General features: G+C 30.0%; 1 protein-coding gene across 3 annotated transcripts in view; it reads right to left on the bottom strand.

Moving 5' to 3' along the window:
• LOC109603008 (autophagy-related protein 16-1) overlaps positions 1-27,119 on the bottom strand; it is a 566,938-nt gene that overhangs the window by 9,315 nt on the left and 530,504 nt on the right. For all 3 annotated transcript variants that reach the window (XM_049965153.1, XM_049965154.1, XM_049965155.1), the window contains 3 exons: positions 16,477-16,597; positions 11,307-11,486; positions 7,013-7,097 (listed from right to left, as the gene is read on the bottom strand). In XM_049965153.1, coding sequence (XP_049821110.1) covers positions 7,013-7,097; positions 11,307-11,486; positions 16,477-16,597 — 386 coding nt within the window. The remainder of the gene's footprint in view (positions 1-7,012; positions 7,098-11,306; positions 11,487-16,476; positions 16,598-27,119) is intronic.

The following is a 27,119-nucleotide window of genomic DNA, read 5'->3' as shown; positions in this document are numbered from 1 at the left end:
CCATATTTATCATTGAATTCATCACTTTTGACTTTATACTAATTCAACTTTTTTATCATTATTTTTAATTCTCTTTTCGTTAATTGTTTAATTTAGGTCAATATTAATTGTTTAAAGAACAGAAAACTTAAAAATTAAATTATATTTTTGAAAAAAACTGATTATTTAAGGATAATATTTCTGGATTCAATTAAATAATTGAAGATTTTTCGATACTGATTCTTCAGCACCACATTTATCATTAATTTATGACTTTTGTCATTTACTTTACACTAATTCAACTCTTATATCAATATTTTTAATTCTTTTAGTTAATTGTTTAATTTAGATCAATATTTATTGTTTTATAAACAGAAAACTTAAAAATTAAATTATATTTTTTAAAAATACTGATAATTTAAGGATAATATTTCTGGATTAAATTAAATAATTGAAGACTTTTCGATATTTTTAATTCTTCTTTAGTTAATTGTTTAATTTAGATCAATATTTATTGTTTTATAAACTGAAAACTTAAAAATTAAATTATATTTTTGAAAGAAACTGATAATTTAAGGATAATATTTCTGAATTAAATTAAATAATTGAAGATTTTTCAATATTGATTCTTCAGCACCATATTTATCATTCAACATTTTTATCAATATTCTTAATTCTCCTTTAATTAATTGTTTAATTTAGATCAATATTTATTGTTTTAAGGACAGAAGACTTAAAAATTAAATTAAAACTGATAATTTAACGATGATATTTCTGGATTAAATAAAATAATTGAAGATTTTTTGATACTGATTCTTCAGCACCATATTTATCATTGAATTCATCACTTTTGTCTTTTACTTTTTACTAATTCTACTTTTTTATCAATATTTTTTAATTCTTTTTTAGTTAACTGTATAATTTAGGTCAATATTAATTGTTTTAAGAATAGAAAACTTAAAAATTAAATTATATTTTTGAAAGAAACTGATAATTTAAGGATACTATTTCTGGATTAAATTAAATAATTGAAGATTTTTCGATACTCATTTTTCACCACCATATTTATCATTGAATTCATCACTTTTATCTTTTACTTTATACCAATTCTACTTTTTTATCAATATTTTTAATTCTTTTTTAGTTAATTGTTTAATTTAGATCAATATTTATTGTTTTAAGGACAGAAAACTTATTCATATTTTTGAAAAAAAACTGATTTTTTAAAGGATAATATTTCTGAATTAAATAAAGTACAGTATATTAGATTAGATTTCTCCTCTCGATTTTATAAATATCATTCGAAAAACAGACTTTAGAATTATGAAACTAAATTAAATATAGTTTCATAATATCAAAAGGCTGCTTAAAGTTGAAGTCATGAATTCTGTGAATTTAAAGTACCATTAAATACACACATCTTACGTATGTTTTGTCAATTATCCGGTAGGACTAAATCGAAATAAAGAGATAATACCTTCAGGGACATTTTTATTAAGTATAATATGATGGCATTTTGTAACTGGACAGCTCACTTTCTTATTCCTAGTTATTTTTTGGGGGATTCAAAGGACACTGCCTTATTTTAGTGCACTACCCTCCACTTTTTCGATTCAAAGATATCCTTATCTGACATATCTTTTACAATAAATCTGTTGTTTTGATTGGACTCAATGATTTTTCTATATATTCGAGTATCCTGTCAAATATTTGAATTGTCACTGCAACGACTAGCAATTTCAAAAGGTATTATTCCAAGTGTCCCCCTAATAAAATGGATTTCAGAAGTCATCCCTTCTTTAAGACACAAATACATCAAAATATATGACAATGGCAATGGAAAAACTGGACAGGAAATCAAAAGATTAATGACGTGGTATTGATGCTTTCACCTTAAAGCTCACTTTAAAGAGTGATGTTGGAATTGGCTCTTGAGGTTTAATTGGTGTATCTGAAGTGCCTCTTTATATGTTATCTGGTGTCTTCCTTCGTCTTTGATCTTTGTAATAATAACTTAATGTTTCAAGTCGTTAAAATGTTGTGGACTCCATGATTATCGCAGAACTTAAGTAAAACAAGACCACTGCACAGCCTTACACCGGATAAAAATCGGCAAAAGCATTTCGGCGTAATCGAACGATTCGACTGACGTTCCTGGCACAAGGCAAAAAGAAACAAGTGTGTTCGTGTGTATCAACCACCGTCTGCATGCATTATCAATCCGGCCGTCATAGAGGAAGGGGGTTGGTTCGCAAATACACTCGTCTGGCGCGAAACGTCGACCGTGCAAGATTAATGACGCGAGATAAAAACGATGACTTTATGGCAGTATCAGTCGCACCCCGGGGGTGGTGGGCCTCTCGCCTCTTATCGCCGCTCGCTATCTGAGGACCTGTTGGCGTCCGCACTTAACCCACTTTCTTACACTCACTTCTCTAAGAAGTTAAGTGTTTAACGCGTTTTGCACGAAAACGAATTACCCCCACCATTAGACGCCGCCAAGTGATTTATTAGACGTTTGACGGTGTTTTTGGCGCCCGAAACTTGCCGCATTATCCACACCTTTCGCGGGGTTGATCCACACTCGCTTGGTGTGGCTGCGTTCGTTACATCCTGCATTACACACCTGGCGGCTGATTTTATTAACAACCTGTTTTACAGGATGATTTTTAAATCTAAATCCTTCATTATATGGTGTCTTAAAAATAGTGATACACCCACTCCACACAAATGGGCTAAAATAAATAAAAAGAGTTCCTGTGAAAGTTAACCCTCGCCCCACTTGATGTGAGGAGGTAGGAGTACAACTTTTATTACTGCCCCAACCCAAGATATTTGGAAGGATAAAAGTACCCTGACTGTTGACAACTGAGAAAGGCTTCAACTTTTTAGCCGGACAAATTGAAAAATATGAATTTTCTTGACTTTGGTGATATCTCTCATGAATCTTGACAAATGTTTTAGACAAATTCTACGTAGTTTTAGTCACAAAGTGTAAATCTTCAATAAATAATTTCCTTTTAATGATTTCAAAGATAATCTCTGTATCACTTGAAGAAAGGTGGTAGAAGTACTAGTTTTAGTACAGCTTCTAACTCGAGATTTTTAGAAGGATAAAATCACCTTGACTGTACACAAATGGAAAGTGCTTCAGTGTCTCAATAAGACAAATTGAAAAACATGAATTTCCTTCAGTATAGTACTATCTCTCATGAATCTAAACAAATGTTTTAGACAAATTCTACGTATTTTTAGTAACAAAATGTTAATCTTCAATAAATAATAAGAGTTTCTGTTAATGATTTCAAAGATAAACTGTGTACCAGTTGAGGAAAGTTGGTAGGAGTACTAGTTTTAGTGCTGCTTCTAACTCGAGATGTTTAGAAAGATAAAGTCACCTTGACTGTACACAACTAGAAAGTGATTCGGGCTCTCAATAAGACAAATTGAAAAACATGAATTTCCTTCAGTGTAGTACTATCTTTCATGAATCTAGACAAATGTTTTAGACAAACTCTACGTAGTTTTAGTCACAAAATGTAAATCTTCAATAAATAATAAGAGTTTCTGTTAATGATTTCAAAGATAACCTCTGTAGCAGTTGAGGAAAGGTAATATGAGTACTAGTTTTAGTACAGCTTCTAACTCTAGATGTTTCGAAGGATAAAGTTACCTTAACTGTAGCCAAATAGAAAGTGCTTCAGTGTCTCAATAATACAAATTGAAAAACTTGAATTTCCTTGACTATAGTACTATCTCTTATGAATCCAGGCAAATATTTTAGACAAATTCTACGTATTTTTAGTAACAAAATGTTAATCTTCAATAAATAATAATAGTTTCTGTTAATGATTTCAAAGATAACCTGTGTACCAGTTGAGGAAAGTTGGTAGGAGTACTAGTTTTAGTGCTGCTTCTAACTCGAGATGTTTAGAAAGTTAAAGTCACCTTGACTGTACACAACTAGAAAGTGATTCAGGCTCTCAATAAGACAAATTGAAAAACATGAATTTCCTTCAATGTAGTACTATCTCTCATGAATCTATACAAATGTTTTAGACAAATTCTACGTAGTTTTAGTCACAAAATGTAAATTTTCAATAAATAATAAGAGTTTCTGTTAATGATTTCAAAGATAACCTCTGTAACAGTTGAGGAAAGGTAGTACGAGTACTAGTTTTAGTACTGCTTCCAACTTTAGTTATTTAGAAGGATAAAGTTACCTTAACTGTACCCAAACAGAAAGTCCTTCAGTGTCTCAATAAAACAAATTGAAAAACTTGAATTTCCTTGACTATAGTACTATCTCTTATGAATCTAGGCAAATGTTTTAAATAAATTCTATGTATTTTTAGTAACAAAATGTTAATCTTCAATAAATAATAATAGTTTCTGTTAATGATTTCAAAGATAAACTGTGTACCAGTTGAGGAAAGTTGGTAGGAGTACTAGTTTTAGTGCTGCTTCTAACTCGAGATGTTTAGAAAGATAAAGTCACCTTGACTGTACACAACTAGAAAGTGATTCGGGCTCTCAATAAGACAAATTGAAAAACATGAACTTCCGTCACTGTAGTACTATCTCTCATGAATCTAGACAAATGTTTTAGACAAATTCTACGTAGTTTTAGTCACAAAATGTAAATCTTCAATAAATAATAAGAGTTTCTGTTAATGATTTCAAAGATAACCTCTGTACCAGTTAAGGAAAGTTGGTAGGAGTACTAGTTTTAGTACTGCTTCTAACTCTAGATGTTTCGAAGTATGACTATAGTACTATCTCTTGTGAATCCAGGCAAATGTTTTAGACAAATTCTACGTAGTTTTAGTCACAAAATGTTAATCTTCAATAAATAATAATAGTTTCTGTTAATGATTTCAAAGATAAACTGTGTACCAGTTGAGGAAAGTTGGTAGGAGTACTAGTTTTAGTGCTGCTTCTAACTCGAGATGTTTAGAAAGATAAAGTCACCCTAACTATTCACAACTAGAAAGTGCTTTAGTATATTTAGTATAACTCAAAGTATTTGAAGGATGAAATCACCCCGTATAATATTTTTTCCTTTATCATTCACTCGAAAAACAATTTATTCGAGTGCGCACCGTAAACAAATCCATAAATTTGGAAAACCATATTCATACCGAGACCCCGGCGGAGTTTAGTCAATACAAGGAAAATTATCATCCCGTTAGCATATTCTTATTGTCGATCTCGTAAATTCGCCGAGGAAGAAAACAGAAATATAAAACGCGGTCTAAAAATTCATATCGGTTGGAAACTAGCTGACTGCGGGAATATTTTTCGTATCGCCTCCCGTAAAACTGCCTCCACTATCTCGCTTTTCCCTTTGACTTTTCAGTCCTTTTGAGCGAGTAGCTAGTAGATACGGTTAATCCAGACGAAATAACGACAATTCACGTTCGGAATCGCTATCTTGAACTAAGCCGTGCCGCTATCGAACCTGAATATCATCGCACCCCATGATGTACTCCCAGTTCGGTCATAATGTTGCATTCAGGCGCATCACTGAAATCCAATAAACATCTTCTAAACTACTTATTCCTTGTTCCGGCCTTATATATATCACTATATAAATTTCTTACGACAACTTCTTTTTATACAACGGTGGTGCCATTTATTTATTTGTTTGTTCAATCGATTATTCGATAAAATAGAAGTTTCAAACAGATGTTGTGGCACGTCTAAATTGAATTTTTATTGATATTTAAGGCTGAAGTTATTAAAAGTAATAAAACACGACCACTACACTCCATTACATTCAAAGTCAAACTATGGAACAGGATAAAAAGTAATTTAGATAAAGTTTCACCTTAATTAGTTGTATCTTTGATAAAATCTTCTTTTGAAACTTATTTTATTAGTAATCGAATTTCGTCGACAATTTTGACTGATACTGTGCTCTTTCAGAAGGGATTGAAAAATGTAATTAAAAAGTTTTTAGCCTGATAAAATGTCATTTAATCTAATATAAATATTTATAAAGAAACAACATTTTATGGAGTTTTATGATTACATATCTATAAAAAAACCTTCAACTTTTTTTATTATTTTAAACTTTGAAAGTTTTAATGCGCTTTAAATAGAAAACCTTAATGTTGCAGCCCTTGCAGTGTATTTACTGCCTATTTTCCCCCTCGTCGGGACGACTTAATTTTTTTTCAATCACTTAATTTTAATTCACACATAGCAGGAGAAGTACGAGAGGAGCCCCGAAATACGCAAAGTTCCGAAGTAGAGAGTGGTAATCAAGATATAAATTTTGTTAATCTACCAATTTAATTTGTTTTCCACTAACTTAAACTATGTAATCGAGGAAGCAATTTATTTAAAGATCCCTCCTCCTTAGCGGGCCGAAATTTATCAGGATCTGCTAATCCTGCAGCCATTATCGGTGTTTTTAAATCATTCATTTTATGTACGTTTTAATTGTGACTAGTTAATTATCCGGGACATTTTTATGTTATCACACAAAAGCTGTACAGGTAAATTGATACGTTAGAAATGTATCTTCAAAGGCAATAATTTAAATAGACTTGTAAACGGATCATTTCTGCACAAGTATATAATTCTGTGAAATACTACTCAGATGTAATTAGTGTGTGGTAAATTGATCTTCCGGTGCGTTACCATAAATATATTTATTAACACAGTGGTATCCTCAAGAGGGAAAAGTGATGATGTACTTGTAAACGGGGTTTGAAACCCGACACTTGCTAATTAACGGGAGGGAATAACATTAATTTAAAAAGAGAGAATCGAATTTATACCTACAATTATTGTTAATAACATATAATGATACTTAAACCAATTATAATCTTTGTTTCATGACGTAAACTGTATTTCCGACTTAATATTTAACAAATAAAAACAGCAATTGGAAAGAAATATATGTATATCAGTACAAAGCAGATAATTATAAGAAATGTCAAGCGTGTTGGAAGGCACTGTCAACTTTGATAATCAGAACAATTTATCCCAAGAAATTCTCCTCCGGTATAAAAAATGTACTTACCTAAATGATGTGACAATTTGGTTCATCCGCAAGTCGAGTAATTTCAAGGTATCATCCCTGACGCAGCATAAGAGGTATTTTCCATCTGAAATAGAATTACTTTCATGTAGATATATGTAGAAAATGCTTGATACTAAATTATTTACCGCAAAAAAATTGAGTGGTTCTATATATTTCAAGGAAAAATGAAATAATTCTCTAAATTATTAAATATGTAACAAAATTGTCTCTTCGAAAATTGGACTAACCCTTCAAAAATTATAAATAATTTAATCAATGTCTTTAGAAATTTATTTTAGTCTTCTCTTTTTAATAATAATAATCGAGATAAATTTACTTTAAACACACATAAATTGTTTGTGACCACGATAATTGTGAATATTGAAAGATTAAGTGTGATTCTTTAATTAATAATTTTGTAATGACTTAAAAATCTATTAAACTAATAATGACCTACTAATAATTTTAAAATTTGAGTGTTATTTTCAACATTTTAAGTGTTTTTGACATACTAGATTGAATAATAATTAGTCATTAGTTAAAACTTATTAATATATTTGAAAATTGAGAGTGCCCTTAAATATTTTAAATAAATAAATGATATCAGTAAATTTTGAAAAAATTATGATGATCTTGAAAACTTAAATAATAATCAATATCAATTTATGTACTTTAAATGTATAAAAATTGGTTATGACCACGATAATTATGAATATTGAAAGTTTTAAATGTCATCTTTTAATCAATATTTTATATGACAAATAATATGTGTCAATTTAAAGGTTTTAAGTAATTTAACCAACTAAAATTGAATAATACAACATTAACAATGAAATTTAAATACCTTTAAATTCATAAAAATGATAATGACCTTAAAACTTATTAATATATTTGAAAATTGAGTGTGACCTTAAACATTTTAAATAAGTAAATGATATCAATAAATTTTGAAAACTTATGACGTCCTTTAAAACTTAAATATTAATCAATATCAATTTATGTACTTTAAATACATAAAAATTGATTATGACCACGATATTTATGAATATTGAAGGTATTAAATATTATCTTTTAATCAATATTTTATATGATAAATAATTTTTGTCAATTTAAAGGTTTTAAGTAATTTGAACAACCAAGATTGTATAATACACCATTAACAATGAAATTTTATTACCTTTAAATTCATAAAAATGATAATGACCTCAAAAATTATTAATAAATTTGAAAATTGGGAGTAACTTTGATGAAACAACTAAATTTTAGAAATTCAAAGGGTCATTTTATCAATGAAAATTTGATTTATTAAGAATAATTTTAATAATTGTAAGTATTAAATTCTATCCAGCAATCAATAATTTTTATTGACGAGTTATTAATGAATTACTTTCAAATTTGACAGCCAATCCAAAAGTTTTGAGTGACTGTAATAACCAATTTTTAATCATAATTAATAATCAAATTATATTGATTGAATTGATTTAAAATTCTTAAAAATTGATTATGACCTCCATAATTATGAATATTTAAAATTAATAATTTCCAAATTTAAGAGTTGATTTAAAGGTTTTTTAACAACGAACATTTAATAGTAATTAGTATTAAATTCATGAAAAATATGATAATCTCTTAAAAATATTGGAAGATCAAGAATAACCTTAAACATTTTTAACAACTGAATAATATCAATAATTTGTTTAAAAACTTAGATATTAAATGCATAAATATTGATTATTAATACGATAATTAGGAATAATTTTGACGATTGAAAATATTATATAAAAACCATCCTTTAATCAATATTTTTTATTAACTTAAAAATATATAAAATTTTTAATTTAATTTTGAAATTTGAGTGTCAATTTAAATGTTTTAAGTAATTATAACATCCATGATTTAATAATTCACTTTTAATAATGAAATTACCTTTAAATTAATAAAAATGATAATGACCTTAAAAATTATAAATAAATTTGAAGATAAGGAGTAACCTAAATATTCTATATTAATTTATAGTTAACTGAAAGTGTCACATTTCAATAATTTTTATTAACAAATTAATAATTATTGATTAATGGTGTTAAGCGACTTTAGCAACAAACTTATAGTCATAATCAAATTGTCTTTAATTTATTAATAATTTTGACATTCGTGAAGACTTAAATAATGATAAAAATAAATTGGCTTTAAATGGACAAAAAATGATTATTATTTCAATAATAAATGAATAATTTTGATGAATCTTTTTTCAATCAATGATTTTTATTGAATAGAAACTCATAAAAATTAATGATTTTTTTTTTTTTTTTTTTTTTTTGTTTTTGAGTCACTTTAATATCCAAGTTTTAGTACTAATTAATCTCAAGATTTAAATAATAATATCAATTCATATTAAATCCATAAAAATTTATTATGACCCCGAAAATTATGAATAACTTTACTTGTAAAATGAATAATGACGAATAATTTTCGTATGTGAAAGTCAATTTAAAGGGTTTAGGTGATTTACAAGTTTTAATAATAATTAATAATTAAATTAAATTGTCTTTAAGTATATAATAAATTATAATGATGTCAATAAAAATATTGAATAATTTTAAAAGAGACCCTAAAGATCTTAAACAAACTAATAATATCGAATGTTTATATAAAAAAATATTGCCATAAATGTTCATAAAAATTGATAATTAAAAAATTAACGTTTTTTAATAATTGAATATTATCTTGAAGTTAGTAATTTTATAACATTAAAAGTGATTTAAAAAATTATAATAAAAAATGATCAAAGGTAAACTTTAAAATTCATAATTTGTTCGACAGATGTTGAATATATTGATAATGTAACGAATTGCTTAGTTATATACAATTAAATTAATTAATTTATAACTCAACCATAAAGTTCAAAGACAAACGCTTTATCAAACCTTTACTTGATCAAATCCGGAATAATTGGCTTAACACGAATTTTTGGTTTTGAAAATTTCATTAACATTTCAACGAAGTCTCAGATAACCCGTGCGTACCGGAACGTTCACCTAACTCTGTCATCGGGGGTTAATTTTCAGCTTTCACAGCATATTAAAAAGACAGCGGTAATATGGAGGTGTTTTATTAAATTCGAAATAGAATTTGTAATTAAAAGGAAGAGTTAGGTCTTTAAGTATTTGATTAAGAACTTTAATAATTAAAGTTTCTTGTCACATAAGAGTTGTACGAATTGAGTGAAATAAGAAATAAGTCATCATCTGTTGCAGGAAAAAGCTTCTTTGAGATAATTATCAGACACTAAACATGTACGAACTGATATCCACGTAATTACAGAACGTAAATCAACCAATTGATCCAATCCAAACAGCTAATCAGCTTAGCTAATTGTAAATGTAAATTTTTGTTAATGCCCGCAGAAAAGTTTCCCGTCGAGTTTTATCATTTTGTAGAAGGCAGAGAGGGCGTTATTGGAGGTGCATTCCCGATTCGCACTAATGCAAACTAATTATGCAAATTTCGTCACCTGATAAAATAAATCGCAACTTCCTCACGACCGGGCACGCCCCACAAAAAACCCGGACAACAAAAAAAAAAAAGGGGTGACAACACCGGAGAGGCCCCGTGTGCATCTGTTTCTGCATAAATTTTAATCCGGGACCGTGTGCCACTCATTAAACCGAGTTCATTGCATTAGCTTGGAGGTGGATTTGATTGGGATGTTTATTGGTGACTTAATGGGGGGGATTTACTGTCTGTTCCGGATGTTCGTTGATAATCTCACCCCTTTGAATTTTAACGTTTGTACGGGCTAATCTTTCCGTACGTACACTAAGTGCTTTGCGGATCAAAGCGATTTACTGCCGCCGGAAGCTCCGACGTATTGTGTTATTATACTTGGGACGTTTTGGGTTGGGTAAGACGTCGGGGCGACGAATCGATCATTTTAAATTCTGCGTAAACATAAAGGAAATGGGTCACTGGACGTGGGGGCAAAGTACCAGTTCATGCAACGTTGGTGAATGCAGTGCTAATTGCAAATGGAGTCCGAACACAATTAACTATGGCCAAACAGAAATTATTTAATTATAACTTCGGAACACTTTCTACAATAACCAAGTTCAGTGAGGTGACATATTAGCCCTCCTGTTTGCACACACACACACACATCGGCAATTTATAGCAATGTAATCATGACGAGCTAGGCTTAAATATAAACTAAAATGGCCCACCCCCAATTATTGGATGAACGTTTGTTGACACGATGTGTTAAATTAATATTGCCCACGAGTATGTATCTTAAACTCACCCCTTGTCAAGTCCACTGACGTAACCTTTCCGTTCAGCACGATATTGTTGGCACTCGATTCGGAGCGGGTGTCCCAAAATCGGATGCTCTTGTCAAAGTGGCCGCTGATGATTGTTGAACCGGAACTATCTACGGTGACCAAATCGTTACAGCTGGAGCCGGCAAACTTCGTCTCTATGCCTGGAATTTAATCATTAATTAGGCTTGAGGGGAAACAATTAAACGACCTTTCTTATTCCAGTCAAATCATGGAGTTAATTAGGCGGCCGAAGAAGCAACAACAAAAATTGTTAGCAGCCTCTATTTATTACGTTCACAGAATCACATCTCGTTTGCCGAGGCAAAAAAATTATATGGCAGATAATCCGAATGCAAAAAATGTGCCACAATAAATCCTTTTTGTCTCGGACCCGGAATGAAGTTCAGTTTTCGGGGGTCCTTGTCAGTCTCTTTTGGGGACTAGGACTAATTGTGTTGCGTTTTATCACAATTAACTTTTTTGTGCGTGATTTATGTGTTAAATATCTGATGGCACAGCTTCCGGGATTGAAACAACCATTAATTAGAACTGAATTTATTGTACTACTACAAGTTATAATTTAAGCTAATAATTGAGTATTAATAAAAGTCGTCGTAGTCGTCCACGTCAAACCACAGCTCCATGAAAGACTGGGACCGTCGCGGCGGCGGTCCCACGTCGAACTTCTCCCCGTTGGGCAGGGCGTGCAGATAAAAACACTTGTTTCCGAAGGGGCATTCGCCGGCGCCCTTCCTGAAGTACTTGCAGTCCTGCTTGGACAGCACGTTCTTGTACGTCTTGATCAGCTTCTTCTTCTCCTTCTTGGTCTCCACCCAGTGGGTGCTGGGACAGACGAAGTTGGAGACGATCCGGCACTCGGGACATGCGCGTACGGTTTTGTTCTCGTAGTCGCGGTTCGCCCGCCATCTACGGATGCACTCGAGGCAGAAGATGTGGTTGCACTCGGGCAGGATGCCGAATTTTCGGCAGCGCGGCTTCGCCTTCACGTACTCCAGGCAGATGCTGCACTTCTTGTCCATTGGGATTCTCGATGGATACGTTGGGGATGTGGATGGGGAGGTGCTTGTTGAATTTAATCTGACAGTGTCAATAAAACCAGTACTATCTACAATTTATTGCGGTGACGTTTGACGTTTGACGTTGGACCAATTTTTGGAAGAAGAAGAGCACATTGACTGTAAAACCACGTACCAATTATCTAAAGTCTTCAAAAGAGGACGAATATGATTGATTGTGGTAATGATTTCTAAAATGTTTACAATAAAAAGTTCAAAACTAAATATGACAAACACAATATGACAGTTGTTGACAAAAAAACAGTGTACTACTAAAAAGTACGAATTGCATATGGTAATATTCATCCACTTACACCTCCAATTTGTAGGATGAAGATATTATATTATCTTAGAAATGACTATCTTCTAATCTTAATATTTATGCTTCTGGCACTTTTAATTAGAAAAAGATAAATTTTAATTCTGTTACTTCAACAATTTGATCTTTTTGATCTTTCAATATACAGGATGAAGGTATTCTCCTACAATTTCTTCTTATACAACCTACTTCTAATAATATTTAAAAGGTTAAAAAGTACATAATGGCTTAAATATGCTTTGTTATTAATTTGTACATTGATATTTCTCTTACTCCTCCAATTTATAACATGGAGATGTTATGTTATCTTAGAAATGAATGTCTTCTAATCTTAATACTTAATAGTTCTTGTACTTTTAATTTGAAAAAGACAATTTTTAACTCTGCTACTTCATCAGTTTCATCCTTTTGATCTTCCAATTTTTAGGATGAATGTGTTCTCCTACAATTACTTCTTACACAACCTACTTCTAATAATATTTAAAAAGATAAAAAGTACATAATGACTTAAATTATAATCTAATCCTTTTTTCTCTTACTCCTCCAATTTATAACATGGAGATGTTATGTTATCTTAGAAATGAATGTCTTCTAATCTTAATACTTAATAGTTCTTGTACTTTTAATTTGAAAAAGACAATTTTTAACTCTGCTACTTCATCAGTTTCATCCTTTTGATCTTCCAATTTTTAGGATGAATGTGTTCTCCTACAATTACTTCTTACACAACCTACTTCTAATAATATTTAAAAAGATAAAAAGTACATAATGACTTAAATTATAATCTAATCCTTTTTTCTCTTACTCCTCCAATTTATAACATGGAGATGTTATGTTATCTTAGAAATGAATGTCTTCTAATCTTAATACTTACAGTTCTTGTTCTTTTAATTTGGGAAAGATAATTTTTAACTCTGCTACTTCAACAGATTCATCCTTTTGATCTTCCAATTTTTAAGATGAAGGTGTTCCCTACAATTACTTCTTACACAACCTACTTCTAATAATATTTAAAAGGATAAAAAGTACATAATGACTTAAATATGCTTTGTTATTAATTTGTACATTGATATTTCTCTTAATCCTCCAATTTATAACATGGAAATGTTATGTTATCTTGGAAATGAATGTCTTCTAATCTTAATACTTAATAGTTCTTGTACTTTTAATTTGAAAAAGACAATTTTTAACTCTGCTACTTCATCAGTTTCATCCTTTTGAGCTTTCAATTTACAGGTTGAAGAAGTTCTCATACAATTTCTTCTTATACAACCTACTTCTAATAATATTTAATAAGATAAAAAGTACATAATGACTTAAATTATAATCTAATCCTTTTTTCTCTTACTCCTCCAATTTATAACATGGAGATGTTATGTTATCTTAGAAATGAATGTCTTCTAATCTTAATACTTACAGTTCTTGTTCTTTTAATTTGGGAAAGATAATTTTTAACTCTGCTACTTCAACAGATTCATCCTTTTGATCTTCCAATTTTTAGGATGAAGGTGTTCTCCTACAATTACTTCTTACACAACTTACTTCTAATAATATTTAAAAGGTTAAAAAGAACATAATGGCTTAAATATGCTTTGTTATTAATTTATAAATTGATAAAATGATTGGTTGTAGTCTTATCATTCTTTCTATTGCTCCTCCAACTTATAACATGGAGATGTTATGTTATCTTAGAAATGAATGTGTTCTAATCTTAATACTTATAGTTCTTGTACTTTTAATTTGAGAAAGATAATTTTTAACTCTGCTACTTCAACAGTTTCATCTTTTTGATCTTCCAATTTACAGGATGAAGGTGATCTCCTACAATTTCTTCATATACAACCTACATCTAATAATATTTAATAGGTTAAAAAGTACATAATGGCTTAAATATGCTTTGTTATTAATTTATAAATTGATAAAATGATTGGTGGAAGTCTTATCATTCTTCCTCTTACTCCTCCAATTTATAACATGGAGAAGTTATGTTATCTTAGAAATTAATGTCTTCTAATCTTAATACTCATAGTTTTTATACTTTTGGTTTGAAGAAGATAATTTTTAACTCTGCTACTTCAACAGTTTCATCCTTTTGATCTTTCAATTTACAGGATGAAGGTGTTCTATTACAATTTCTTCTTATACAACCTACTTCTAGTAATATTTAAAAGGTTAAAAAGTACATATTGACTTAAATATGCTTTGCCATTAATTTGTAAATTGATAAAATGATTGGTGGCAGTCTTATCATTCTTTCTCTTGCTCCTTCAATTTATAACATGGAGATATTATGTTATCTTAGAAATGAATGTCTTCTAATCTTAATACTTATAATTTTTGTAGTTATAATCTGAAAAAGACAATTTTTAACTCATCTACTTCAACAGTTTCATCGATTTGATCTTTCAATTTATAAGATGAAGGTGTTCTCCTACAATTTCTTCATATACAACCTACTTCTAATAATATTTAAAAGGTTAAAAAGTATATAATGGCTTAAATATGCTTTATTATTAATTTGTAAATTGTTAAAATAATTGGTGGTAATCTTATCATTCTTTCTCTTACTCCTCCAATTTATAACATGGAGATGTTATGTTATGTTGGAAATGAATGTCTTCTAATCTTAATACTTATAGTTCTTGTAATTTTAATTTGAAAAGATAATTTCAAATTCTGCTACTTCAATTGTTTCACCCTTTTCATCTTCAATTTATAGGATGAAGATGTTCTCCTAGAATTTATGCTTATACAATACAACCTTCTTCCAATAATATGTAAAAGGTTAAAAATTAAGAATACGTAGTAATTTGTAAATTGGTGGTGTAAATGGTTGGTGGTAACCTCATTATTCATCCTTTTGCTCCTCCAATTTATATGATGATGATGATGTTGTAATGTTATCTTAATCTTTCCTAATCTTAATACTCATTTCTTCTTCGTTTTTAATGTTGCTGGTTCTAATGGAGGCTCTAAACTGTGGTGAGACGCGAGGTGAAAATTAAATTGCCCTACAATTGAAGATACCACACCTACACATGTAAAACATTTTCCATTTCCAATATCGAAATGAACGAACGAATGCTGAAATTCAAATGGCACTTGAACCGGGAGCACTTGTATAAAATAAGTCAACGGCTTTATTGGCTAATAAATTCAGCCCCCCCAATACGTCGTTGCAGTCAAATTTCCTCGAGAAATCGATGTCGCACACAAATTTTCTTGTCACTATCGCGTCACCGAGTTAGCTAAATTGATTTTAAATTAAATTACGAGCCAACATTTTTCAACACTTATCTGTATTCTGCATACCGCACTTTGTGCTAAATTTTCGAATGGGATTGAAATTAATGGCTCCGGTATTGAATGCAACATTTTTCACTTTAGTTATGAGAGGCGCTCTAAAGGGGTTTTTAGTGCGGGCTCAGATTTATTTTAGGAATTAAATATATCACTGCCGGCTTTTGTTCCATTCAGCCACATGCTTTTTGTTAATCGGCCTCCCGGTCGTTTTATTTTTACATTATTGTTAAGGGTCAACTGGGTATAAGTCCCATATAAAATATTCTTCCATGGTTTTTTATAACTCAATAATTTAAATTGTAATAGAAACGAATGGAGTTCCTTATGGTGACACTTTTTCTGTTTCCACCCCTTGTCTACGGTCATCGAATAACAATGATTTTGGTGGTGTAAATCTTGTTGTCAGACCCCCACAAAGTAAATAATAAATATAACAAAGGGTGCGATACTCACATGCCCTGCTCCTGAGATCCCATATCTTGAGGGTACGGTCGTGACTGCCGGTGACGACTTTGGTCGCTTCGCCCAGGAACTTGGCCGCCATCACCTTGCCTGAATGCCCCGTCAGCGTGTGCTGTAAATAAAAGGACACATTGAGAAATTGGATTATCTTGTAAACCATGCATGTATCAGCACATCGATGTCCCGTGGCCAATACAAGATCTATCAGACATTGACGTTTCAGGATTGGAGATTTGCCACGATCACGATCTGTATTGCCCGGTTTTAAAATGGGCCATGTTTCTGTGGATTTACAAACACGGTCTCGTGTTCGGTTTGCGACGACATTTCCTGTCAGTGCTTTCGAATAGGTCGAGAGAAACGTACCGGTTTTAATGTGTTTTATTATTAATTTGTCAATTGAAAGAATGGTTTTCATGAAGGTAACGTTAGAGTTTTTGAAAAAATTATTTCTACTCTTAATATTTACCTGCACATTAATTTATATATACATATACTGTTAATACTAATAAAATAAAATAAATATGAAACAAATAATTTTTAATTCTGCTACTTGTATTATTACATCTTTTTGTCCTTCCAATTTTTAGGAAGAACATGTTCTGCTACGTCTATTTCTTATACAATCTACTTCTAATAATATTTAAGAGCTTAAAAAACACGTCTTGGCTTAAATATGATTTGATGTTAATTTGTAAATAGATAGAATGATTCGTGATACCCTTATCATTCATCCTCTTGCTCCTCCAATTTATTGGATGAAAAAGTTGTCACGTTCTCTTGGAAATGAATATTATCCAATTTTAATACTCATGCTTCTTGTACTTTTAATATGAAACTAATAATTTTTAATTCTGCTACTTGTATTGTTACACCTTTTTGACCTTCCAATTTTTAGGATGAACATGTTCTGCTACAACTATTTCTTATACAATCTACTTTTAATAATATTTAAGAGCTTAAAAAGCACGTATTGGCTTAAATATGTTTTGATATTAATTTGTAAATAGATAGAATGATTCGTGGTAACCTTATCATTCATCCTCTTGCTCCTCCAAATTATTGGATGAAAAAGTTGTCATGTTCTCTTGGAAATGAATATTATCCAATTTTAATACTCATGCTTCTTGTACTTTTAATATGAAACTAATAATTTTTAATTCTGCTACTTGTATTGTTACATCTTTTTGACCTTCCAATTTTTAGGATGAACATGTTCTGCTACAACTATTTTTTATACAATCTACTTCTAATAATATTTAAGAGCTTAAAAAACACGTATTGGCTTAAATATGATTTGATATTAATTTGTAAATAGATAGAATGATTCGTGGTAACCTTACCATTCATCCTCTTACTCCTCCAATTTATTGGATGAAAAAGTTGTCATGTTCTCTTGGAAATGAATATTATCCAATTTTAATACTCATGCTTCTTGTACTTTTAATATGAAACTAATAATTTTTAATTCTGCTACTTGTATTGTTACATCTTTTTGACCTTCCAATTTTTAGGATGAACATGTTCTGCTACAACTATTTCTTATACAATCTACTTCTAATAATATTTAAGAGCTTAAAAAGCACGTATTGGCTTAAATATGTTTTGATGTTAATTTGTAAATAGATAAAATGATTCATGGTAACCTTATCATTCATCCTCTTGCTCCTCCAAATTATTGGATGAAAAAGTTGTCATGTTCTCTTGGAAATGAATATTATCCAATTTTAATATTCATGCTTCTTGTACTTTTAATATGAAACTAATAATTTTTAATTCTGCTACTTGTATTGTTACATCTTTTTGACCTTCCAATTTTTAGGATGAACATGTTCTGCTACAACTATTTCTTATACAATCTACTTTTAATAATATTTAAGAGCTTAAAAAGCACGTATTGGTTTAAATATGTTTTGATGTTAATTTGTAAATAGATAGAATGATTCGTGGTAACCTCATCATTCATCCTTTTACTCCTCCAATTTACTGAATGAAGAAGTTGTCATGTTCTCTTGGAAATGAATATTATCCAATTTTAATACTCATGCTTCTTGTACTTTTAATATGAAACTAATAATTTTTAATTCTGCTACTTGTATTGTTACATTTTTTTGACCTTCCAATTTTTAGGATGAACATGTTCTGCTACAACTATTTCTTATGCAATCTACTTCTAATAATATTTAAGAGCTTAAAAAGCACGTATTGGCTTAAATATGTTTTGATGTTAATTTGTAAATAGATAGAATGATTCATGGTAACCTTATCATTCATCCTCTTGCTCCTCCAAATTATTGGATGAAAAAGTTGTCATGTTCTCTTGGAAATGAATATTATCCAATTTTAATACTCATGCTTCTTGTACTTTTAATATGAAACTAATAATTTTTAATTCTGCTACTTGTATTGTTACATCTTTTTGACCTTCCAATTTTTAGGATGAACATGTTCTGCTACAACTATTTCTTATACAATCTACTTTTAATAATATTTAAGAGCACGTATTGGTTTAAATATGTTTTGATGTTAATTTGTAAATAGATAGAATGATTCGTGGTAACCTTATCATTCATCTTCTTACTCCTCCAATTTATTGGATTAAAAAGTTGTCACGTTCTCTTGGAAATGAATATTATCCAATTTTAATACTCATGCTTCTTGTACTTTTAATATGAAACTAATAATTTTTAAATCTGCTACTTGTATTGTTACATCTTTTTGACCTTCCAATTTTTAGGATGAACATGTTCAGCTACAACTATTTCTTATACAATCTACTTCTAATAATATTTAAGAGCTTAAAAAACACGTATTGGCTTAAATATGTTTTGATATTAATTTGTAAATAGATAGAATGATTCGTGGTAACCTTATCATTCATCTTCTTACTCCTCCAATTTATTGGATGAAAAAGTTGTCATGTTCTCTTGGAAATGAATATTATCCAATTTTAATACTCATGCTTCTTGTACTTTTAATATGAAACTAATAATTTTTAATTCTGCTACTTGTATTGTTACATCTTTTTGACCTTCCAATTTTTAGGATGAACATGTTCTGCTACAACTATTTCTTATACAATCTACTTTTAATAATATTTAAGAGCACGTATTGGTTTAAATATGTTTTGATGTTAATTTGTAAATAGATAGAATGATTCGTGGTAACCTTATCATTCATCTTCTTACTCCTCCAATTTATTGGATTAAAAAGTTGTCACGTTCTCTTGGAAATGAATATTATCCAATTTTAATACTCATGCTTCTTGTACTTTTAATATGAAACTAATAATTTTTAATTCTGCTACTTGTATTGTTACATCTTTTTGACCTTCCAATTTTTAGGATGAACATGTTCTGCTACAACTATTTCTTATACAATCTACTTCTAATAATATTTAAGAGCTTAAAAAACACGTATTGGCTTAAATATGATTTGATATTAATTTGTAAATAGATAGAATGATTCGTGGTAACCTTATCATTCATCCTCTTACTCCTCCAAATTATTGGATGAAAAAGTTGTCATGTTTTCTTGGAAATGAATATTATCCAATACTCGTGCTTTTTGTACTTTTAATATGAAACTAATAATTTTTAATTCTGCTACTTGTATTGTTACATCTTTTTGACCTTCCAATTTTTAGGATGAACATGTTCTGCTACAACTATTTCTTATACAATCTACTTCTAATAATATTTAAGAGCTTAAAAAACACGTATTGGCTTAAATATGATTTGATATTAATTTGTAAATAGATAGAATGATTCGTGGTAACCTTACCATTCATCCTCTTACTCCTCCAATTTATTGGATGAAGAAGTTGTCATGTTCTCTTAGAAATGAACATTTTCCAATCTTAATACTCATGCTTCTTGTACTTTTAATATGAAACTAATAATTTTTAATTCTGCTACTTGTATTGTTACATCTTCTTGACCTTCCAATTTTTAGGATGAACATGTTCTGCTACAACTATTTCTTATACAATCTACTTCTAATAATATTTAAGAGCTTAAAAAACACGTATTGGCTTAAATATGTTTTGATATTAATTTGTAAATAGATAGAATGATTTGTGGTAACCTTATCATTCATCCTCTTACTCCTCCAATTTATTGGATGAAATAGTTGTCATGTTCTCTTGGAAATGAATATTATCCAATTTTAATACTCGTGCCTCTTGTACTTTTAATATGAAACTAATAATTTTTAATTCTGCTACATGTATTGTTACATATTTAAGAGCTTAAAAAACACGTATTGGCTTAAATATGTTTTGATATTAATTTGTAAATAGATAGAATGATTTGTGGTAACCTTATCATTCATCCTCTTACTCCTCCAATTTATTGGATGAAATAGTTGTCATGTTCTCTTGGAAATGAATATTATCCAATTTTAATACTCGTGCCTCTTGTACTTTTAATATGAAACTAATAATTTTTAATTCTGCTACTTGTATTGTTACATATTTTTGACCTTCCAATTTTTAGGATGGACATGTTCTGCTACAACTATTTCTTATGCAATCTACTTCTAATAATATTTCAGAGCTTAAAAAGCACGTATTGGCTTAAATATGATTTGATATTAATTTGTAAATAGATAAAATGATTCGTGGTAACCTTACCATTCATCCTCTTACTCCTCCAATTTATTGGATGAAGAAGTTGTCATGTTCTCTTAGAAATGAACATTTTCCAATCTTAATACTCATGCTTCTTGTACTTTTAATATGAAACTAATAATTTTTAATTCTGCTACTTGTATTGTTACATCTTTTTGACCTTCCAATTTTTAGAATGAACATGTTCTGCTACAACTATTTCTTATACAATCTACTTCTAATAATATTTAAGAGCTTTAAAAACACGTATTGGCTTAAATATGTTTTGATATTAATTTGTAAATAGATAGAATGATTCGTGGTAACCTTACCATTCATCCTCTTACTCCTCCAATTTATTGGATGAAAAAGTTGTCATGTTCTCTTGGAAATGAATATTATCCAATTTTAATACTCATGCTTCTTGTACTTTTAATATGAAACTAATAATTTTTAATTCTGCTACTTGTATTGTTACATCTTTTTGACCTTCCAATTTTTAGGATGAACATGTTCTGCTACAACTATTTCTTATCCAATCTACTTCTAATAATATTTAAGAGCTTAAAAAGCACGTATTGGCTTAAATATGTTTTGATGTTAATTTGTAAATAGATAGAATGATTCATGGTAACCTTATCATTCATCTTCTTACTCCTCCAATTTATTGGATGAAAAAGTTGTCACGTTCTCTTGGAAATGAATATTATCCAATTTTAATACTCATGCTTCTTGTACTTTTAATATGAAACTAATAATTTTTAAATCTGCTACTTGTATTGTTACATCTTTTTGACCTTCCAATTTTTAGGATGAACATGTTCAGCTACAACTATTTCTTATACAATCTACTTCTAATAATATTTAAGAGCTTAAAAAACACGTATTGGCTTAAATATGTTTTGATATTAATTTGTAAATAGATAGAATGATTCGTGGTAACCTTATCATTCATCTTCTTACTCCTCCAATTTATTGGATGAAAAAGTTGTCATGTTCTCTTGGAAATGAATATTATCCAATTTTAATACTCATGCTTCTTGTACTTTTAATATGAAACTAATAATTTTTAATTCTGCTACTTGTATTGTTACATCTCTTTGACCTTCCAATTTTTAGGATGAACATGTTCTGCTGCAACTATTTCTTATGCAATCTACTTCTAATAATATTTAAGAGCTTAAAAAACACGTATTGGCTTAAATATGTTTTGATATTAATTTGTAAATAGATAGAATGATTCGTGGTAACCTTATTATTCATCCTCTTACTCCTCCAATTTATAGGATGAAGAAGTTGTCTTGTCTAAGAGCTTAAAAAACAAGTATTGGCTTAAATATGTTTGTTATTAATTTGTAAATAGAAAGAATAATTGGTGGTAACTATACATTCATCCTCTTAGTTCACCAATTTATAATATGAAGGAGTTGTTACCATTTCTTCTGATACAATCTACTCCTTATAATATATAAAAGATGAAAATGTGTGCAATTTTTGAAATGAATATGTTCTTATCTGAATATTCATACTTCCAAGGTTATTTTTTGACTTGGCTAATTCAAATGCTCCACTTGCTCTTCCACTTTCTGAATTATTTGTCTTCTAATCCTCATACTTATATTCCTGCAAATTTTTAACTAACTGATCCGCTGAAGCCCCCAATTTGTGGTTGTTCCTATGATGTTTTTATTAAATTCAATTACACAAAACTAGCAACTAATTATATCCACGTCTTAAAAATGTGATGTCGGCTTGCGGCTCCATTTAAACAAATAAAGGAAAATGGCAAAAGAAGTTTTAATTAAGTTTCTTAAGGCGAATCACTTAGTATACGAAGTTGAACTAATAAAATGTCAAATGTTAAAATGCATCTCGTAAAGTGGCATACTCCGCTGCCTTATCAAACTTTCGCCAGCATTTGGTAAATAGGGGGAAACTTTACAAACTAGCAGGAACTGCTTTTACATTTGGTTAAACCGAATCAATTGAATCCCTTCCAGACGTCTTACCTTTAATAAATACGCCGGCAAATGTATTTGTTTTTGTGGATTAGGCGCACACACACAAACTTGTATAATGCGATATGCACTTTAGTCCTTTCATGTTAACACTTAAGCTGAAAGCTTTAACCAGAAAGATATCTGTTGACATTGTGCACGTTACTTCTGTGCTTCGATAATACTCGAAACGCCAATCAAGGATGAGCAGCTCCCCGGAGGGCCGCGACAACAGCCTCACAATAAATATCGGGGAAACGTGGAATACGGAGATAAATTTTATTTGCTCAAGTGTTTGTTGAGTTATGCATGTACTGCGTAATGTATGGTTGGAATAAATTGATGACATTCGGCTCTAAGCCCTAAAATATGGTTACTATGGACATTTTTATTGGTTTATTGTATTTGATGCACGGCACTTTTTCCATTTACATCGTGGCCATGATGATGGTGATGATGGAACATGAATGTAGAGCCAATTTAGTTAAATTTAGTCTGTTTAATATCGGATTAATAACCCATTGTGGCTTATCGTGAGATCCATGTTCTTGGTATTGTCACTAATCGCCTTCGAGTTATCTTATAATAGACAGACCCTTATAACTTCATATGGCCCGTGCGGAAGATCTAAGATAGTTGTGGTGGAATATCGGATAAAGGGCTTCGCTTCCTCTATGATGTTATGCCATACAGCACATGTCGTATCATAATTAATTCTCCTTTGTTGTAGATAGTTATAATTTGTAACCTCACTTAGGGCACTAGGTCAATTTAAATTCAAGTGGCCGACATGATAATCTCTAATATATACACTTTAATTAAATCATGTTCGGCCACAGCATTTATCTCGTTAGATTGTAGTCCATCGATTAAATTTTGGCCAATTAATTGTTCCATAAGTGGTTGAAACTTAAAGAACTTACCTTTGTTTCCACAGCATTGTTCACCTCTAAATTGTACACACTCAAGTTTATAAAATAAAGGCACATTAGCCAAGAATTTCATCCCGCAAGATGACGCGCTGTTGAAACAACCAATATGATAGTTTTCCTTTCCCATTATCTTGTTGGAGCTGCGCTAACTTGAAATTAACTAAGTTTGAGACGCCTGTTGAACGTGTTACTTTTCTTGTTAGTATGACCCTTGTCGGCTCCAAACTGAAGCGTCAACATGTATTACATTTTTAATGCAGGTTTTGCACCTTTTTTCCTTGACTAAAATATATTTTTATTAAATTACGACGTATTTTATGCACGTTCATTGCATCTCTTTATCTAATATTAGTTTGTTGCTCACGTTCTAATCTTATAAATATTAATATAAGGAATTTATAAACGTTGCATCTTTAACTGTTGTATTCTTGGCGTGTACGACAAATATCTCGCTAGATAAAAGATACAGAAAGTCGTTCTTTATGCAGCAGCATCAATAGCGGAAACATGATTTAAATTTAATGTAGATTCGGTATCTTTTATCGTCGTACCGTTAAATATAAGTAAAAGTTGAGTCGGGATCAGATAAGGACGGGGCAACAATGGGAAATTATATCAAAATTTGTGATTTACCGGAAGGCTGAAAGGTAAAGGCGTGATTTGCAGTCGTGGCGTCGTCATTGAGATTTTGATGATTACATAAATTGAATATCTGGTCGGCGAAATCATTTTGGATGTTTTTAAAGCACTATCAGCTCCAGTTGTTGAGACACTGGCTAATTGAATTTAGGTCTAATAAAAATAAGAGAGAAATTTCATATTTAAAACAGATTTAACTCTAATTGCCTGTCTGGCTTAGCTAGCTCAGTGAGTTATTGAGTTTTCCTGAGTTGTACGAGAATTACGTGAAAATTTTTAGTTTTGTTTAAATCCAATTAAGTAACAAGCAATATCTGAACTTCTCAAAGATTCCAGATTGAGTGGTACCAATATTACAAGTATGTATGCCTACCTTTTATAAACAAATACTTATCTCTTTGTTTTTTATATAATTAGAAATTGAAGCCACAATTGTGACAATTAGGATATTTTTAATGTGCTACGTCCAAAAATCTTATCAGCTTTAGTTTTTGGGATACAGGTTAATAGAATTTAGTACTAATAAAGACGTAGGTAAAGAATTAAGGATATTTTGTCAAGTTAAAATAGAAATATCATATTTAAAACTTAAATCCTATTAATCAAATGTAGATGTAAACCAATTTACCAAACTCAGTACGACATTGAGAGTTATTGAGTAAAGTTATACTATGGTTTTTAGCTTTGTTTGGTATTAAAATAATACCAAGAAAGCAACAAGCAATATCTGAACTTCTCAAAGATTCCAGTTATTGCTTTCAGATTAATGGTACATGGGTGGTACCAATAGTACAAGTATGTGTGCCTACCTTTTATAAACAAATACTTAACTCCCTGTTTTTTATAATTAGAAATTGAAGCCAATAGAAATATTACTTACAGGTGTGACAATTGGGATATTTTTAATGTGCTACGTCCAAAAATGTTATCAGCTTTAGTTTTTGGGATACAAGCTAATTGAATTTAGTTCTGATAAAAACGTAGGTAATTAATTAAGGATATTTTGTGAAGTTAAAATACAAATATCATATTTAAAACATAAATCCTATTAACCAGATGTAGATGTAAACCAGTTTACCAAATTCAGTACGACATTGAGAGTTATTGAGTAAAATTGTACTATGGTTTTTAGTGTTGTTTGGTATTAAAATAATACCAAGGAAGCAACAAGCAATATCTGAACTTCTCAAAGATTCCAGTTATTGCTTTCAGATTAATGGTACATGGGTGGTACCAATAGACCAAGTATGTGTGCCTACTTTTTATAAACAAATACTTAACTCTCTGTTTTTTTATAACTAGAAATTGAAGCCAATAGAAATATTACTTACAGGTGTGACAATTGTGATATTTTTAATGTGCTCCGTCCAAAAATGTTATCAGCTTTAGTTTTTGGGATACAGGCTAATTGAATTTAGTTCTGATAAAAACGTAGGTAATGAATTAAGGATATTTTGTCAAGTTAAAATAGAAATATCATATTTAAAACTTAAATCCTATTAACCAGATGTAGATGTAAACCAGTTTACCAAACTCAGTACGACATTGAGAGTTTTTGAGAAAAGTTGTACCACGATTTTTAGCTTTGTTTAGTATTAAAACAACACCAAGGAAGCAACAAGCAATATCTGAACTTCTCCAATTACTGCTTTTAGATTAATGGTACATGGGTGGTACCAGTGGTCCAAAAGTTGAATTTATTTAAACAAAGAAGAAGTGATTTTTTGAAATAAAAATAAAGATTTCATATCTGAAACTTAAATCCAATTAACCAGATGTAGTACCAACCTCTGTACATTATTGACACTAATCCCAAAGGCTGTCAGTTTTTATTATTAGTAGGTTATAAATAGACATATCATAGTCTAAATTCATCAATAGGATTTGTGCCTTATTCTGAAGAAAAACCCATACCACAGTACTTCAGTAGTCTTACTGCACTAGTGGAAGATATTCCAGAAACTTTAACGTCTAATAATAAAAATAACAATGATGAACCTTTCAAACAAGTATGTCTAATTACTGCACTCACATTAATGGTGGTACCACCAATATTTAATGTTTATTTTATACCTAGTTTTTATAAACACTTACTAAAGTTTGTGTTTTTGGTCGTTTTTAACTATTAATTTGGAGCCTTTAAAAATAGTACCAATTTTTGAATATACACGGTGTTTCTAAAATAAGAGCCCCCCTCAAAAAATTGTTTATTTCTCATATTTCAGTAAATTTTGCTCCAATCGTGTTCAGATTTGGTGTACAGTATCTTAAAATATGTGCCTACAATTTTATGTAATATACTTTTACCATAATAAAACTGTAGGGTAGATTCTGGGGGGTTCAACTCGTTTTCTCGTCCTATTGGCCTCACTTGTGAACATTTTTTCAAACTATTAAGCTTTTCATATTCCTTGTACAATTTTGAAGAAAAAAGTACTCTTCATTAATTTTGATTGA

Source organism: Aethina tumida, chromosome 3, assembly GCF_024364675.1.
Source record: "Aethina tumida isolate Nest 87 chromosome 3, icAetTumi1.1, whole genome shotgun sequence".
Classification (NCBI taxonomy): Eukaryota; Metazoa; Arthropoda; class Insecta; order Coleoptera; family Nitidulidae; genus Aethina; species Aethina tumida.
Note: the sequence above shows the minus strand (reverse complement) of the source record. Positions and strands in the feature narration are given on the sequence as shown.